Source organism: Myiozetetes cayanensis, unplaced genomic scaffold (genome assembly GCF_022539395.1).
Source record: "Myiozetetes cayanensis isolate MyiCay16 unplaced genomic scaffold, myiCay2020 scf1, whole genome shotgun sequence".
Taxonomy (NCBI): Eukaryota; Metazoa; Chordata; class Aves; order Passeriformes; family Tyrannidae; genus Myiozetetes; species Myiozetetes cayanensis.
In genome coordinates this window covers 3,925,938-3,945,404 of record NW_026086604.1, presented here as the reverse complement: position 1 = coordinate 3,945,404, position 19,467 = coordinate 3,925,938, and the positions used below count along the sequence as shown (strand labels likewise).

The following is a 19,467-nucleotide window of genomic DNA, read 5'->3' as shown; positions in this document are numbered from 1 at the left end:
CAGCCCATGCATCCACTGAGGTAAAGGAAAGTCACTGTGAAAGCACAGTCATTTTATATTTAGCCACTGTGGTTAGCCAAGCTCACCTCTTCCCTGGGAGCACTTGGCACTGGACCAGTCAGATGTCTTTAGGTCCAGCCCCACCAGCACCTGTCCTGCCCAGCCCATGGGTCTGAATATCTTCAATTCAATGTTACTTCTTTACTTGGCCGAACTACATGTGCCTGATGATCCTGGTGGAAAATCTGGAGCAAGATCAAGTCCACCTCGAGGCAGATGTAGATGCCTCAGTTTAGCTTGGTTTGCAAAAGTTTTGCAAAGCAAGTGTACGGGAACTTCATAGCACAAAGAGCATCATGTTGTCTGCTGGTTTGTAATTCCAAGGACAGACAGAACGTGTGTGTGTTTGTTTACGTGATAGGAGAGATGCAGCTGAAAGGCATTTGTGAGTGATGAATTCAGTTCATTTCATCCAGTCCTAGATCCCACTGAAAGACAAAATATTGAGTGCCTCCACTCAGCTCAGCTTTGCAGATGTCATTTATCCCCTGCTGAAGCCAACATGGTTCCAGGAGAGAACTGTGGGACGGCTGCCAAGTATTCCTGCTAATCCACAATCACACCATTAGTTCTGATATGCTCCTGATGAGACTTCAGGAAGGGATGAACATTTCCCTTTATGCAAAGACAGAGACATTTTGTAGAAAGGGCCTCTCTGTAGCTGAGGAACCCAGAGGACCTATGTATGATCTGCTCCATCAAGTTGTTTCAGACAGAGCTGAGTGACAATCAAGACTACATCCAGAAAAGTGTTCAGGTACTCAACTCCTGTTTGAGGACAAAGGCAACAGTTTAGGGAGTTTCAGGTGACCAGGATCACATTCTAGTGAGATGTGATACTCTTTCAGGCAATCAAACTGTTGTCCTTGCAGTACCTTTTACAGGATGAGCTGAACTTGCTGTGTGTGATGATACCCCTAAAAACACACTTGTCACAGTGCACTGTCTATTTTTTGTGTTTTAACATCAAGACTGAAACCATCTGAGAGGTATCTACCCTCTCAGTAACCAGAGAACAAGGTAAGGAGAGCTGAGATTTTGAAAAGAGGTTAAAAAATTGCTCATGAGAAGGGCTTCAAAATTCAGGCCCATTTCTGATGCTCAGAAGTCTCACACCAGATCTCCATTCAAAATCACCTTGCTTGAAGCAAACCCAGCGACATGAGAATTGGCTCAAGTTCTGTATCACTTAGCCACTGTTCACTGGTGCAAAACTGAATCTCCCAAAATGGGCAGAAACATCCAGGCTAGGATCTGTACATGAGACAAAACAAGTTCCTTTTACCTTCTCCAGTTATGCCGTTTATTAAACAAATGGCAATTCTGTTTTACATACTTTGATTAGGTGCTCACACCTTATCAGACCCCTGATGAAAATGACCATTTTGAGTTTCTTCATTCATCAGTGACAATATCAGTGACAAAAAAAAACAAACAAGAATTCTAAAAGGTCAGTGAAAAAAAATGCCTGCCCATGTAAAGAAGAAATGGAAAGCTTACCTTTGGACCTGCTGGTCCAGGCAGTCCAAATGCTCCTGGCCTTCCTGGTTCACCCTGCAAGTAACAGCAATATCAGTGGTAAATACTAATACTATATATATAAAGGCTAGGATGGCTCAAAAACAGTCATTACATGGATTTAGAAACAGAAGCTCTATCCAATATCTACAGTCCTGAGTACCATTCTCCAGAGATCTGAAACTTTATGGTGTACTTTCTTCACAAAAATAGAAGCAGAAAGAGACAAATTCAAAAACTGAAGCATCTCTTCATCTGCTCTGTAAATACAACCAAGTAGTAAGAAATGAATTCCCTAAGTTGTGAACAACTTGCACTGACAACAGTCAACAAACATGAATACCTTGGAGACAACACAATCCATTTGTTCTTGAATAGTGACCTTGCAGTGTATAATCAGATCCCATAAGCAATTCTGCAAGCACATTGTATGTCACTGTCCAATCCCAGATCATGCCAGGTGTGAAGTGATGAAGTTCTATCAGTTCTGGAAGCAGTATTGGAAAATTACCAGTTTTGCCAAAGTAGGGCAAATGTGGCACTAAAAAGAAATGGGATGTACGGAAAAAAAAGAGCTTTTCTGCTGTGTGTACCTTTGTGTATGCCTGACCTTCCAAAAAGTCCTTCCCCAAGTTCCTTTTGTTGCCACCAAGTGACTGCCACAAAGGGACAGTGAATGAGATGATGAAGGTCCACCATCAGGATGAAGATAGGTCTAAGGGATGGTGATCAAGTAGGGTAAAGGATATAAAGCTCTAAAAAAACTTGTCTAAGGCACTGGGAAATGTGTTTGTGGTTTTATGTCTCAGCTGTAGTCCTCTTACAGACAATATTCGTTATGCTGCGTCCTTCCTTGAGCTAACCCTACACCTCTTCCCCCCATCTTAGTTTTTAACAATGCACAAGAGGAGTACAGGTCCTTGCTTCTGTGACCAAGACACTAATTTCTCTAAGCCTTGTCTGCAGTGGGAGCACAGGAGGGTGCCCTGCACCCCTGCCTTCTCCACTAGCCGAGGACTCCTTGCCAGCCATAAACCAAATGGCCAGGCTCTGCAGCCGCAGCTATTAACCAACAGGTCCCAAACCACAGGCTGCCAAGACAGCTCACTTTCCCTCCTTAATGAATGGTAACAGAGCTGCCCGTGGAGCTTCTCAGGATGGTTAATCCATGTGACACCTGCCTTGGCTGCAAAAGTGAGGGAGAGGGCCGGGTCTATTGACCTCCTGCCACTTGCTTTTGCTGCTCCTAAAAGGGCCACACAAATCCCCCAGACACCTTCCACTCAATATGGCTTGATTTCCACTGCCTGCCTTGCACTGAAAGGCAAGATTACATGAGAGGAACAAAAAAAAAAGGCTTACTGCTTCTCCTTTTGCTCCATCCCTCCCTGGGGGGCCGGGTGAGCCCAGGGAGCCCTGTAACAGCAACAGAGTTATCATCAGCACAGCATTAACACCCATTGCAAGTGCAGCGACATGAGCAGTGCATCAAGGCAAGAGCAAGGAATAAGGAGAATCATCTCAACACAAACATTTATTATTTACAGTTTCTGGAGGAGCTGCTGCTGACAGTAACACATTGATGAGCTGTTAATGAGAAACTAGGCACTCTTGGCCACTTAAGTCATTTAAGAATAAATTAATACAAAAGCTCTGGAGCTAATTAGACACATAACCATTGAGTCATCTTAATATTATCATAGCATCTTCCCTCAGCCTCTCTCTTCACCATTCCATTGTCTCAAAAAAATTTTTTTTTATTCCTTGCTTGTATGGCATCCATCCCAAAGTTCAGAAGCCTCTAGGCACATCTATAATACACACAAGTAGTAAGCCTGAAAGCAAACAGAAAAGAAGCCTTGAAAAACTCAAGCAGTCCTCAGGAACGACCCTGCCTACTGGTAAGTGAGTCTCAGAACTGTGAATGTGCAAAGGTGTAGAAAACAACAACAAAAAAAACCAGAAAGCCAGAAACCACCTAAGTTTAAAATGTAGCCATTTAAAATCTTTGTGTACACTAGGATGAATGGAACTAGGATGAATGGAACTAAATATGCTGAAATTAGGGCTCCACAACTAATGGGGACTGCAGCAAATGTGGACAAAAATCAAGTTTGCTGCCTGCAGTTGGTAATTTAAAGAACAAAAAGAGTATGGAAAGACAATAGACAAACAATAGGCAAGTCAACACACACAGTGAGAAACTGGCTCATTGTTTGCATTTCAAGGCACCCCAGCAATTTCTTTTTGAGTGTGTCATAAAAAAAGGCTCGAGTGAAATGGTCATGGGAACTAAAAAGGTGCCACTGTGGGCTGTGATTGTACAGAGCTGGTTGCTGTCATTGTGTGTTACTTGGAGGGACATCTTGACTTGCAATCCAGAACATTTACTATTTTCTTTTTAGTGGAAAAGGTTTAAATTCCTAAAATTCCTCCTGCAAATTATGATTAAGGCATTTCTGACAAATATGTCCAAAGTAAATACTAGTCACCAGAGCAAGCTCAGTACAGGATTTTTTTTTTTTTTTTTGAGATGATGACACAGTAGGCAGCTAAAGGCCACCACAGTCCAAAAGTTACTTATGCTCAGTGCAAGAAAAGACATAATAATCTTTGGCCTTCCATGTCTCAAGCTGAAGAAACACTGGTGTTTCTGAATGTAGAGGTATTAGCACTGAGTTCCTATTCTGCTTCACTCTCATATTTTTGATTTTTACAAAGTTTAGTCTAAGTTGATGCCCTTGAGTTCTCCACACATTTGTCAAATGTGTCTGAGCATCACCAATAGGTTTAAAGACTTAAGCTGCACTTTGATGAAAAATAATACAACAGCATAGTCTCTTTTTTTTAGCACCTTGTTAACTCAAAACAAAAAAAGGCACAATACAGACACAAAACAAAAGACTTAGGGGAGGGTCAGTTTTCATTAGACTTCCACAATAACTTTATAAACTCTCAAAACTCTTTTCAGAGTATAATTGATAAAGACTTGGACTTACTTTTTCTCCTTTATCCCCTTTCAGCCCAGGAAAGCCCGGGAGCCCTTCTTCACCCTACAACATCAAAGGAAAGAAAAGCTCCTATGAAATGCCATATCACTGTGTGGTATATTTGTGTACTTTAGACAGCACAATTGTCATCTCTTGAGAACTGAGTCTGTCTTCTCATCCTTGCTGTAACAATGTTGTGCTCAGTCACCTGTAACTTGTCCATATTTGAACAGGTTCACTTTTGGTTTTCCGTTCCAGTTCATTCCTCCCACTGATCCCTCCCACCCCTCCTTTTTGTTGTTACCATCCAGAACCAGTAGTTTTCCAAGAACAACCATCCTGGTTAAATAGAAGTAACATTTCCCTGAGAAACTTTCCTGTTGCCACATTTCGAAGCACAAAAACTTGAAGTCTGATGTGGCCAATTTACTAACAAGCCAAATTTCCAATGGCATGGATTTTTTTTGTTAGTTTGTTTTTGGTTTTGTTTGTTTGTTTTTTGGTTGGTTGGTTTTTGTTGTTGTAGGTGTGGTTTTTTGTTGGTTTTTTTGTTTTTGTATGTGTTTGTTTTTGGTTTTGTTTGTTTGTTTGTTTTAGTTTCCAGTGGAGTGGAAATTTTTGGAAAAATTAAAACATATGATTTTTTCCCCTCCATTTATGCTCCCATTGGGACAAAAGAGTAAGAGCTTTTTCCCCATTTGCCTTTGTAAAAATTCAATAGCACAGAGAAATACTTTTGAAAGAGCATTAAAGTGGCTAACAAGTTGATGCATATATTTCTAATTTTCCTATATAAAAAACAACACAAAACAAAAACCAAACATAAAGACTACATACATATGAAGATAAACTCAAGCCAAATACTACCACATGCAGTATTATTTGTGACTTTTTTTTCTGTATGACTAGCCCAGTAGACTTAGAGGGACATATTGTTAGGGTAATGTTCCAGTCCATAATAGTGAAAACATCCAGCATTATTTATTTATTTAAAAGTGTATTTGGAACTTAAAGCCTAATAAAAGATATTATCTGAAAAGTATCTGTACTGTATATGCAAATGAAAGTAATTAGATACGTTTATAATCACGTTTCTTCCTAACTGAACCTTCGAGAAGCATTCTGTCTAATTTTCAGTGTAGTAGTTATAAAAATCAGATCTACTATATTTGAATGGCTCCCTAATGAGACAGAAAACCTGTCAAATAGCAAATGTGATTTTTAAGGAAATTATTTGCTCTAACAGGTCAATATAACTTGGAGGAACTGCTGTTCCATGGCAGGGTGTGTTGCACAGGTGGGAGAATGATTTGTGCCTTTTCTATGCAAAGCAAAGGAATGCAGTTAATTAGCTTCTTCTTTTGCCTTTTATTTATTTTTTCCTCCATGAAGTAGCAACTCCTTGGCACAGCTGAACGAATTAATCCCATCATCAGTCAAAAGGTTTGAGGTACAGTGATCACCCAAATATTCATGCTAGGCAGCTGAGTATCCACCAGCATTTGGCAGTTCCTCCCCAAGCAGAAATTGCACAGAACCAACCCAGACTCTAGAGACAGGTTTAATGTCCCCTGGGAAACCACCACTGAAAAGGCTACAGAGCGGGAAAGGCTCCTACTTCTGCTCCTTCCCCTGAGTACCCATTGAATCACCAAGGTTGTAAAAGAGCCCTTAGACCACTGAGTCCAATCATTAACCCAGCACTGACAAGTCCACCGCTAATCCATGGCCCTAAGCACCACATCTGCATGGTGTTTTGAACACTTCCAGGGACAGTGATTCCATGACTTCCCTGGGCACTCTGCTCCAACCCTCGACCATCCTTTCAGTGAAGACATTATTCCTAATATCTAATGTAAACCTCCCCTGGTGCAACTTGAGGCCATTTCCTCTCATCCTATCGCTTGTTACCTGAGAGAAGAGATCGACCCCCACCTGCCTACAACCTCCTTTCAGGGAGTTGTAGAGAGTGATAAGCCCTCCCTCAGCCTCCTTGTCTCCAGCTAAATAACCCCAGTTCCCTGGCTAGCTGCTTTGTATCCTTCTGTCAGCAGGAAAACCTTTCAGGATAAGGGCAGGTAGATTCTGCAGATGCTTGAACCGTAATAAAAGCCTAGGAAGAGATCGTGTAGCCTATGCCGAAAAGCTCATGTTCACAAAGTAAACTACAGAAGTGAGCTGCGATAGAGAGCAGGAAGCAGAGAGGCATCAGTGCTACTGTGCTGCTTGGTTCCAAAGGAGCTGTGACAGGCAGGGACGGGAAAGCGACCAACAGCTCACACTCTGAACTCCCAGCCAGCTGCCAAAGCCCCGCTGAGGATGCAGCTAACTGAAATGGAGTCATGTTGTCACAGCAATTCACTTCATTAAGCACCTCTTCTATTTTTTTTTTTTTAAGTGGCCAACTTCATGAACTGCACTGCAGAACAACCACCTTTTCTTTTAGCTTGTCCACCACATTTTTTAAATCAGGTAAAATCCCAGTCATTCTGCTCGGCATGCTGCTAAGGCCTAGGGAAGTGCTGGTGTATTCAAAAGGGATTTTCCCCCACCTTTAACCCTTCCAATTAGGTCAGTTGATTCAGAAAAAGAGCTCACCTCTCTCCCCAGCACGTGGGGACTGGGGGATTCTGGGGGTTTCCAGGGAAAGTTGTACTTAGGGAATGACAGAATTGGCCAAGGAAGAAATCATAGGGGCCTGAAATATTGTTCAAGAGGAGTTCTTGCTGGCAAAGTTACAGCTTCAGCAATCAGTTTCAAGAGGAAGGAAGCAGATTTTCCCAAGAACTTTCCCTTTCCTGGCTCATGAGACTGCTGTCCCTTCCTGACCAACTGGAAAGCCAGCCACTTGCGCTGAGTTTCACCCTCTGACTTGTACAGCCAGTGACTTTAATCAAACATTTCCACAAAAGTTATCAGGGGAATCAACGTGTTTATTAGTTCACAGCTGACAAAATATTTGTCAAAATTTGTTGGTTTGGCAACTGCCATCAGATCCAAAGCAACCAGAGGACTGTGGCTGTGAAGTGCAGTCACTCGGAAGCAGAGCAGGCAGCACTGAAGTCATGTACTTACATGGACTGTGAGTATATAGAGGTTATGTAGCACACAGGTAGCTACATATTTCTGCAAATTTTTCATTGGTTATTCTCTGTTTATTTGCTTGAATTACAGTAACACCTCATTTGTTCCCTGCTTGGGTCACTCTGTTGGACATGGTATGAATAAATATTAAAGAACAAGCTTTATGCTTCAAAGCTCCATTTAAAATTGAAAGCTATGTGTAAATATAAGAAATAAATAGCAGAGGGCACAGGGCAGTGAAATAGCTGCCAAGCAGACGCAGTTGGCAAGTGTTCTGGGATGAAGGATCCAGGCACCACACTGGGAAAACAGGTAGGCTCTGGCAGCTGGCATTGAGCCCTGGGTAACAAAAGTCCATCACATCCCTTGCACCAAGGACAAACCCGGCTGTGCCACTGAGAGGGATTAAAATATTCCTATATTCCCACAGACTGGCTGCACTCCCAGCTTCAACACAATGGGAGTCTGGTGGTGACATGTAAACCACACTTGGCTGTTTATGCCATGCAACCCTACTGTCACCCATCTATTTTATGATAATCTGAAATTCAAAGGCTGTCCTTTTCTGGAGAAACATCAAGACCAGAATAGGAAGGTAACAAAGACCAAGGAAATAAAAAGAAACAACAAAAGCAGAAGAGGCTACTGATAAATAGGGGAACAGACTATAGCTTCCTCACCTTCCTCACCTTCCTCACAGTTTAGCCTACATTTTCTGGAGTAGTTTTACGCTTTAGATGGGGTGACTTTTTCCTTTCTCAGTCAATATTTTAGTGGAGAAAACTTGAATGTGTAGGTAGTGGCACCTGTGAGATATTTTGCCTTAACAAATACGACAGCTTTGCTTAGGAACTTCTTAAAAATGGAATACTGCAAGGTCTGAGAATGGAGCACTAGACAAGCCACTCTGAAAACTCCATCTTTCATTCTACAAGGAACAGATAACAATTCTGTAAGAAATTTTAAAAGGTTTTCAGAGCCATACTAAAACAAGTTTAAGTAGAATTCAGTAAAAAGGACAGAATTCTGAATTTCCTTGTATTTATGTTTAAATGGAAGTATTCAGAGCCACACAATGGATAAAAAGCAAGTGGTAAACACTACTGTTCTTCCAGGTGTCTCTCAGAGCAGGACTCACATGAGCACATTGTAGCTGTTACTTGGGAAGACAAACACCATCACTCCAAATGTCCTCCCCTTCCTCATTCTTCCCCCATATTATATACTAAACATGATGCCATATGGTCTGGAATATCTCTTTGGTCAGTCTGGGTCACCTGTCCCAGCTGTGCCTCCTCCCAGCATCCTGTGCAACCCCAACTTCCTTGCCATTGTGACAGTATGAAAAGCAGAAAAGGCCTTGGCTCTGTGTGAGCCCTGCTCAGCAATAACAGAAACATCTCTCTATTATCAACCCTGTGTTCAGCACAAATCCAAAAGATATCCCCATACCAGCCACTGTGAAGAAAATTAACTCCACCCCAGCCCAAACCTGCACAACATCCCAGGTAGATCTTGACATGTCTGAGTGGAGATAACCATGAAACTACACAGAAAATAACCTTAATTATAAGAAAATACATTTCCTCAGAGGGGGAATAACTGATACAGGGATTCTGCTGTATCCAGCCTCATGGCAGAATTTTTCTGAAGAGATCTTAAATGGAGAAGGAAGGAATCTCCAGGTATATGGAAAGATGCAGAGAGAGGACAATTCAGTATTATCTGGTCCTAAAGAGACATCAGAAGCACACAAATGGCAAATTCTTCAGTGATGCTTTGGAGCAATCTACTAAAGTTTAACTGCTTTTCTTTCCCCCACTTGCAACTCCTCAAGCAGCTGCCAAGTTTACAAATATTTCTCCCAACTTGAGAACAGCTGTGGCCCTATAATCACATATTTTATTTGGAATTCTGTGTGGTGGCCTATGTTAATAGAAATGAGAGTAAACTAAACAAGAAAATAATGGGGAAAAATCAGTCAAAAACATGTGGTTAGATCCTGGTTTGTCAGATTCAAGTAAATCACTGGACTTTTCCTCCATTGTACAGAGCAGACAACAGGAGATACATCATTCTAAGGTCAACTCCGTACATTTTATTTATTTTATCTTTCAAACAGGTCTACATCTCACACAAAAGTGCCACTTTTCTAATCCTGGTATGAAATTAAAATTCCTAATCCTGTGACAAAATATCAATAAAGGTGTCATTGGAAGACCTGCAAAAAAATCTGCCAGGCAGCACGTTGACAGCTACACAAACTGGGGGATCTATATCCAAGGTAGGAGACAAAATAGCAAGAGCTGAAGAGAAACAGAGCAATTGGGCATGATGAAATGGAAACAAGCAAAATTGAACTGGACAGTGGTGTCACTTCACGCCCCTCTCTCCATTGTTAATTAACTTCACAGCATTCCTGTGAAATGAGAAAGAAGGTATAGCAACTGTAATATTGCTGTCACCACATGAGGGTGATGAGTCAGAGGTACAACTGAGCAGAAGACATTCAGAAGGTCCCAGAGTCTGAGACACAGACAGAAACTCACTCCAGATTCCCTGTTCAGTGCCTTAACCATAGGTTTATTCTTTCTCCTTGCTCTTTGTCCTGCCTTTTAACTTGGCAGCTTGATGTTCATGAAGAATAAAAGGTAAGACAATGGGTAAACTGTCCTACTGCTGGTTCATCGTTACTCACTAAACTGCTATCAGTGTCTGATGAGTAAAGTGAAGTGGGAGAACGGAAGAGGTGTCACAAGTTGAGTGTGGTCTTCAGTTTCAAATGCCTTAGAAAACTTTCAAGAGACCTTATGGTCTGGAAGGATATAATATCCTTTTCTAGGTTTCTATACTCAGGAGCTACCAACTTGAGGAAGGTGAAGTGAAAGATTTCACAACTTTGCCTCCAGCAACCAGACAAAATAAATATGATAATTAATTATTGAAAAATATTATAAATTTTGGGTTTAAGGTTTCAGTAAAAGCCAGGGATGATCTGCAGATCAACTGAGAGGCAGATCTGCAGTGGATATGTGTCACCCAGCTTCCTTTCCAAAAGCTGCAGACCAGACAGGCAGCACAAATGATTGCCACTCTCCAGTGCACAGATGCAGGATTCTATTAGCTTAATGATGCTAAAACCCTATTAATATCTCAGCAAATTTGACACCAGAGCTGGCATAATCTTCTGCTTCCACTAGAAATAAGACATTCATCTCCACTTGGACTTTACTTCTGTTCATACTAAGAAATGAAGAAAATCTTCATTTCCACAGGGTCGTGTCGACATGATACACAGAGGTCTGTAGAAGTCACAGATTTGGTGGGTCTATCAGAAAACCCAGCCCAGTATGAACACAGCTGGTTAAATGATAGTTATTGGCATTTTTTGTACTGCGGGCACAGAAAAGATTTTATTTAACCCATTGTATTTAAAAGTCAGTTGTCCCCAAAAGATACTTCCCCAGGAGAAATTCAGGAGACCATGTTTTCAAATGCTCTCTGAACCTTTGAACCTTATCACAAATGTCATGGACCCCACTATGAGACCAGAATGGTCCTTCTAACTCCTCATCCTAGGTCACTGTTCTTCTGGGGAGAGAAGGTGGGTCATGTTTCAGGGATACCAACAGATATCTTTCTCTGAAGAAACCTGATACTCCAGCTTTGCATAAAAATAGGTAGAGCAACATCTGGGTTGTAGTTAATTTGACACCTCTAAACTTGGTTCTACAGGAGAAAAGATGCATCAGAAGTAACTGATGGGGCAAACATCAGTTTACTCCCTATTCAAGGCCGCTGGAGAGTTTAAAACAATCTGGAAACATCCTAAAGACTTCAAAGCTGTCACTGGGGCCTAAGATCCTTTAAATTAGCTTTATATTGGCTGCTTCCCTGACACAACACTCCTTTACTCCCTGCATAAGTAATTGCTGAGAGACTGAGGTGGTCAAACACCTTTGAAAACTCCTGAGCTGCTGGTTCATCTATAACCCAGACTGACCCAAGTGGAGAACGTGGCTGAAGAAAACATCTCCCTCTGCAACAGAGAGCATAGGATGGTACCAGGGGGAGCTGTTGTGTTTGAAATACTTTTGTTCAACAGCTAGAGTTGCTCAATCAATCAATGAAATGTTCACATGAAGAAAAAAATCAGTTTGCAGACTTATTTAAGATTGAACATAGTGAATAGGAGGTATAAGATAACTGGAAACAGCTCTATTGCAGAGGAATAATCTGAGAAATAAATGGGGCTACAGTGAGCTGGATTCGCAGAAACAAGACTAGTAGCTCCAGAAACTACTTTTTTTTGAGGTTTTTTTGCGTGGTTGGGGCAAGATGTTCTTTGAATAGAGATACATCTGTTAGAAACTTTGAAATGTGCAAAACATAACTCTGCTCTGAAAACTTCCTTGTCCTGAAGCAAAACCTGATGTTCCTTGCCAGCATCTGACACTGCTCAGGACCAGACAAACAGCTTGCCAAGTGCCAGAGGAGAAGTGTTCATTGAATCAAAAAAATAACCCAGCCATGTATCATGGATGGCATTGATGAATTTAAGTCCTTATATCTATAAATTGCACATGGAAAATGGTTCTGGTCTTGTGGATGATTTGATACATTCTGGATGATATTTTTTCTTGCAAGAATAATCTATAAATTCCATTTGATCTGCTTCTGAGAAGTTTCTTATGCTTCAGATCTCCACACGCCCCTCAAAAATGTCAGTAGCTCTGAGAAGAGCACATTAGGGCAGGGGAGTACTGTGTCAGAGCACTCCAAACTCCAGTGTCGATCTGCTCTTAACCATCTGCTGCTACTGATATTCCACATTCACCCCTCATCCTTTCTTCTGGCACCTCATTGAAATACATACAAAGCTTTTGCTCAAGATTAACTGCATCATCCAGTTTGTGATTCCTCCCCTCATTGCATAGCCCCTTCCTTTAGATCTCTTCCTGCTGGGTTAATTTTCAAAATCACTGATCATTCTTCTCACTGCTGTTTTCAACGAGCAATCCACACCTCTCCTTAAATGTCATGCCCAAACTGAAGAGAACACCCTGCCTTAAGTCTTATCACCACCTACTTATAACTTGCAGTGATACACTGCTGTTCACTGCCAAACACACCTGAGGCTGCTCAGTCAAGTCTTTGCCAAAGTTATAAATCTCTTTGATCCAGCCAGACATATGGGTTGGAACTATATGATCATTAAGGCCCTTTCCAACCTGAACCATTCTATGATACTTTGATATTTGTTCATAAAGTGGTGCTGCTCCCTAGATCTTTTTCATCTCAGAGGTCATGACAAAGGTCATGATCCTTTTCCCATTTTGCTTGGACTCTGAGGTACAACAAGGAGAAAAGCTATGTCAGATAAATCGTTTGGAGCCAGTGACAGAGGGACAGAAATACAAACTGTCTCTAGAGACTCAAACCTCCTCCCACCAGCAAATGCATCAGATATTCTTGAAATAACAACCACTAAGGGTACACACATCATTTCATCAGAGAAACAAACATTTGCCATTAAAAAAAAACAGACCCAAATAAAACAAAACAAAAAAACCCCAACCAACCAACCAAAAAAACCCACACAAAAAAAACACCACACATTTTCCTCATCTGGCACTCAGTACTTTGTATACATTCATTACTCAGCAGGATCTGAGACCCAAGTCACCATCTTTCTGTCCATGACAGAGATAAAAGGCCTTTTGGACTTTGGGAGAAACATAATCTTTAGGTAATGCTTAAGGAAAAGGATGAGAGATCCCAAAGGGAAATCAAACATGTCCAGAGTTGTACTTGGGCAAGTTAAGAACAGCATAAAATCCAGTGCTGCAATGTCTCATCTGCCCTCACCTGTACCTTCAGAGAGCCCACAAACGAGGCACCTGCACCTTCTCAGCATTACCAAGCCAAGAGCAGCCCGGCAACACCTTCAGTCAGTGAAAGGGTAAACCTGTCTGCCTAACTGAATAAGTTAACAAGCAGGGAGAGGGACAGGGAATGCTCAAGACGCCTTTGGTAGACCAGTGGTAGCAACTTACTTCGTGCAATGCTTCAGCTCTCTGTGATTCATTAGGGTACGAGCTCCACTTCAGAGGATGCGCTCCAGACTACTGGGGAAGCTGTTTTATTTTCCACCTAACAGGCAGATAATCCATACTTATCCCCTTCAATATCGCTCTCAGGAGCATCCCACATTCCAACAAGATTTATCAGGGACAGAATCAAGACAAACTGTTTTCCCTCCCCCAAATCTGTTATCAGAAGAAACAAAAAGTCGGCAAATCTCTCTCGCATGCTTCCTTCCCCCACTGCCAGTGGATCTTGGCAGAGAAACACTCTAAAGGAACAAGTACTAGAGACTACAAAATTCTGGCTGCCAGTAGATGTCATTGCATACCAGCAATGTACCTGCCAGCCAGGGGCCAATGTTAAGAAGAAATACATGTTTTCTAAGTTTATGTAAGGAAAAAAACCCCTCAAGTCACTAGTATTCTTACACTGCTGAGAATTAAGCTGTCATGATGCAACATTAGTATGTGAGCTGACTTTGAGCTATTTATTGCAATCTGCAGCTGTTATTTTGGGTCACAGAAAACCACAGAATTTGTCTAAACCCCTCTAATTATTGTTAAGAAAAAGAACTCCATCAAACCATAGTTATTTAGCTGTGCAGAATGTGCTTTAACTACACTTGAAGGGACACAAAAATACACAGCGTGCAGACCAAAACTGCCTGTATACACAGGAGGATTCAGAACATACTCAGAGTAGTAAGGCAGATAGTAACATTACTACACTTCACCTTTTAATAAAAAGGTTACAAAAAGAAATCACAGATATGAATGACTCCAGTGAACTGCATGACAGCCCTGTGAAGTACATGAGGTGTTATTATATGGATGCTTAAGTGCTGGACTGAGAGGTTAAGTGCTGAGTGACCTTAACCAGATGAAGTCAGTAGCTAAGAATGGTTCCTGAGAGAGACGATTCTCCAGTCCAATAAAAAAAAAGAAGAACTGAAAAAATCCCTGCAGATATTGCACTTTTGCTTTCCCTTGTCAGGTCAATTCTAGCTATGCTCACATAATCTTTTATTCTTCAATAAAATAAAAAGAACTGAGCACTAATAACGTAACCCTGAGGAGGCAATGTTTCCATAGCCACTGTCTCCAAGGAACATCAGTTTATGGGGTACTTGTTTTTTTCTTTTTTTGTCTTCAAATTTCAACCCAATAAGATGTCTAAAGTCGGAGATGTTTTCCCATTTTGTTACAGTCAAGATGTGCTCACTGAAGGGACCCTGCCCAATAACACAAATGCTGATGTGCCAAGGTTCCTGCTGCCTGCTTCTGCCTTGGACTCTCGGGATCACCCTTCAGTTCACCAGTCCTGGGTAAACTGGGTGGCATTTGAGCCTGGGCTCTGGGAACTCGATGACAATATCTGAACACCACGGCATCCCAAATGAGGTGTGTAACCTCCCAGAGCACCTGCCCTGCACTGAGCTCATGGTTTCAGCAGTGAAAAGGACACTCAGATCACCTCTTGGAGCGATAATTAGTTTTATTCAGAAGTTTCTTGGTTTGTGCAAGCTCAGGCTCCACATCATTTAAGTGCTCAGAGAACACATCCTACTGTGAGAAGTTCAGCTGTTTGTTCCCCCTCCTTTGTACTGAAGCTGTTTTTAAGCTCTCAGCTTTGGCCCTTGCTTGAACTACACTGCAGCAGCCTGGCAATGCTGATCCTGACACTGGCTTGCAGAACCATTTTTCTGGTTTGGGCTTAGGCTTGATACATCAGCTGTGGATCAGGCTGGTGATCTGGACTCTCAACTGAACTTGGCTGCCATGGCTGACCTGTCCTGCTCCTGTGTTGTGATGCAATGGAATAAGCCCTAGCTGGCAAGGTCCCAGCTTTGTCAGGGATGGTGTTGCTCCCAGCTCCATCTCCTTTGGGGCACAGCTGGTCCTTGGGTCTAAAATATCACTGCCAGCCTGAGCTTTACCTGCAATCAGATCACCCACACAGCCCTTCTGGTCCCAAAATTCATCCCTTAAAAATACCCAACCGAAAGCTCTCCACCATCAGACCAGAATGCAGCATCAGACTCCAGTTATGACTGCAGCACTTGTTTTCAGTCAGAACTGCACTCCTTTTCTTGTGTCCCAAGTTGCTGGATGCTGGTCAGCCCCAGTCCAAAGGCACAATGTTCATGCTAATTTGGAAGCCCTGCTGGCAGCACAGCACTGGGGTGAAAAAGCAACATGGCTTTCAGGTCAGGCCTTCCTTATATTCAGCTGCCTTGGGGCAAAGACAGAGAGCACAGGAATCTGTGTGGACAGACTGTATCTAACAGGGTACATTTTCACAGCTTTTCCAGAAGCCCTAAAAATGATGATAATTCCAATTTGGGAGAGAAGAGAAAGGGAAGCAAAGCCCTTGTTTTAAGGATCTAGCAGAAAAGATATACAAGCCTGGGGGAAAGAGTTTTTTCAGGTTGATTTTAGAGGAACAAAGACTAGCTGCTTTGCCCAAGGTCAGCAAATTCATTAGAGCCAAGTTTAAAGTCTGAATGTCCTACAGCCTAGCCCAGAGCCTTAACTATCTGCCCTCTTTTCTTTTCTATGCTTGGTCTTGCAGTCACTGCATCTCTAATAAGCCAAGCCACTTCAGAGGTTTTATTCTCCTTAGAAATCCTATAATAATCCTTCTGCATTTTTATCAGAGAGAGTCATTACCATGAAAAAAATCACTAGAATATAGACTTAATCTACTGAAGTTGTTTCTCATATTCATTCCTGCCTGCATGATTATTACCATGAAGATAAAGCACAAAGAGAAGGCTTGGATACTTTTGGAAACACATTAGCAAGGGAAGTCCCAGTGCAAACCATAATAAAACCTTCATCCACCACCTCTGAAGAAGGTGAGTACTCCTGGTTAAAGTTTTTTCCTCTGATAGATTGGTTTCCTGTGGAGAAATCCCAGTAGTGATCACTTGTTCCACTTGTTTCGTGACACTTTTCTTGTGTTTCCTACCCCTCTTCAACAGCTATGGACAGTGCTGGCCCAAGATCTGAGTAGACTATGGATACTTCTGTCCCTTTTGGGCAATGAAGGTGTTAGGAATATTCAAGAGGCATACTAAAGTCTAAGAATAGCTACCAGCAGCAAAGACAAAAGATCTGTCCAGCTCCTGTCTCATCTGCCTCAGTGGCCTTATGGGAGACTTGTCAAACCTACTGTCCTGCTGTCACCAATCACAGTTTGCAGAGACTCACTGACATCCTGAAGCAGAGATAATGTCTTTGTCCTGACTAGAGGTTTACAGGTGTCTCTCTTTAATTAACTCATATGCACTGTTTTAAACATATGAAATTTTAACCTCCAGAGCAGACTGTAAAGAGGCATTTCAATACTGCTGGATGAAAAACAACTTCATTTTGTTCATATTAAACTTGCCATCAGCTAGTTTGACTTGCTGCCCCTTAGGTTTTACAGTAGAAGAAACAGTGAAAAACAATTTCCCACTGATATCTCCATACCACTCAAAGTTTGACAGATTTTCATCATATCCTTTCCAAAGTCATCACTTTTCCAAGTACCTTCCTGCCTGCAGAGCCTTCTCCCTGCCACTGGCCTTTAAGATGCTGGAAGGGTGGCTCAAGCACCACTGCATAACACTTTGTACTTTTCGAGACAAGTTTTTTAAAGCCTCCAAGTTAAACTCTGCATGGAAGCATTAGAAGGGCAGGTTGGCTGGTGATGTGGATGGCTGTGCCCCAGGAATGCAGACCCCATGCTCTACAGAACCTCCCTTGTCAGGCACGATCTCCCTGGCTTTGATCGAGTCACTGAAACCCTGTCTTGCTTGAATCATCCTCAGAAATGCTCTACAGCTGCTCCTTCTGTCCCTACCCCCCTTGAGTCAGTAGAAGTTTGGGGATTCAAGTTATAACCCTTGCAAGAGCAGGACACCTGCTTTAGCAAATATCCATTTGAATAACCTCTGGAATAAAGCTAAAACATTGTTTTTCATGGTGATAATGTTACAGAATTGGATATTAATGTATAATAATCATGTATAATAATCAGCTCAATAACAGAAGTGTTTACAAAACAAGTGAAAGAACACAGAGTGAAGCGACAGAGATTTAGAGCAAAAATATAACAGAATATGTCTAATGCCAAAGGGATTAAACATTACAAGGGCTCAAAGATGGCAGTTAACAGTGGAAATTTAAGACACAATACAAAAGGTGATGGCTGAATCCCACCTATCCAGCAAATACACTTGAGAGCAGTTTACAAGTGCACCTGTAGATGCATCATGGTATTTTCCTTTTTTTATACATCCATGCATAATAACATGGGTGCTCATGCATGTTTCTGTACACAAAAAGCATCCTCCCTGAGTCTGAGTTATTTAGGCATGGTAGAACATACCAGGCTGCTGCTTGAAACATTACAGTGAATTTCCTGGTTTTAAAAGTCACACAAGTCCTCACGTCAACATGAATTAGGTTTTTAGACACAGCTGCTATTTCTTTTTGGTTTACCACTAATGATGTGTTCAACATGTTATGTACTCTAATGCAAGCATTATTTTGGCTTTAACTTAGTGATACAACCAAGGTAATATCCTGAAAAAAGCAAGGCCTGTGCCTCTGCTCTCCTCCTGGAAAAGCACAGGATTTTCTCTCTAACAAATGCCTCAGATTTCATATAAATGCCCTACACACAGTACTTGGCTACAACATGGTCTGACAGGTGTTTGGCACTGGCACAGCTGGAGAGCAAGACTATAATAAGGGGATGATTTTAGTCTTGTCATCTCAGTCTTTTCCAAGGTGAGACAACTTTGTTCTACCAACATTTAGGATGTGAGCCTTGTCCTTTTAAAGAAGTCCAGAACACATGCACAGCAACGGTCACACAGACAGCAATTGTTAGAAGCCCAGCATCTCTGATCCGGCTTCCCAGCACTGGCTCATACCCTTTCAAAATCAAGGAAACACAAAGGCTGTAACAGCCAGAGTGAAAAACAAGAATTCATGCTCATGTAGCCACTGCAGAGCATCAGGAAAACAGAAAAGAGACACATGAATCCTCTCCTGTCTGGGAAAGGTTTCATTTCCTAGGTTCTTCTACTGTTTTCCAGGAGCATAGATGGCAGCTGTCATTGCAGGCACTTGCATCCCTGCTCTCCAGAGCTCGCAAACACCAATGCACTGGTGCAGGAGCAAGGGCTTGGAATTCTGGAGATGTCCCAGTCAACTGAAAACTGGCAAAGGTTATCCCAGTTTTCAAGAATGGTAAAAAGGAAGCTCCTGGTAATTACAGACCTGTCAGAGTTACTTTAGTGCCTGATAAAATTATGGACAAGTGTATTCTGGGAGTTATTGAAGAACACGTGGGAGGCAATGCAGTCATTGGTCACAGCCAGCATGGGTCCACAGGGGCAAGTCCTTCTTAACCTGCCTAATTTCCTTTTCACGACAAGGTCAAGCTCTTGATGAAGAGGAGACAGTAGATGTGGCTGGTTTGGCATTTTAATAAAGCTTTTGACACTGTCTCTCACAGTATCCTCCTGGACAAGATGTCCAGCATGTAGCTGGATAAATAAATCATGTGATGGTGAGTAATTCCCTAATGAATTGGGATCAAAGGGTTACAGGTTCCATCAGGCTGGTGACCAGCCACCAGTGGAGTTTCCCAGGTCTCAATTCTAGGGCCAGAGCTCTTCAACATTTTTTAAACGATATGGATATAGGAATCAAACATACATTAATTAAGT

The 19,467-nt window shown here is 41.9% G+C and overlaps 1 protein-coding gene across 1 annotated transcript in view; it reads right to left on the bottom strand.

The window, feature by feature from the left end:
* COL22A1 (collagen type XXII alpha 1 chain) overlaps nucleotides 1-19,467 on the bottom strand; it is a 224,706-nt gene that overhangs the window by 103,362 nt on the left and 101,877 nt on the right. Inside the window, exons 13-15 of the mRNA XM_050324956.1 lie at nucleotides 4,578-4,631; nucleotides 2,941-2,994; nucleotides 1,561-1,614 (exon numbers count right to left, since the gene is read on the bottom strand). Of these exons, the coding sequence (XP_050180913.1) occupies nucleotides 1,561-1,614; nucleotides 2,941-2,994; nucleotides 4,578-4,631 (162 nt within the window). The remainder of the gene's footprint in view (nucleotides 1-1,560; nucleotides 1,615-2,940; nucleotides 2,995-4,577; nucleotides 4,632-19,467) is intronic.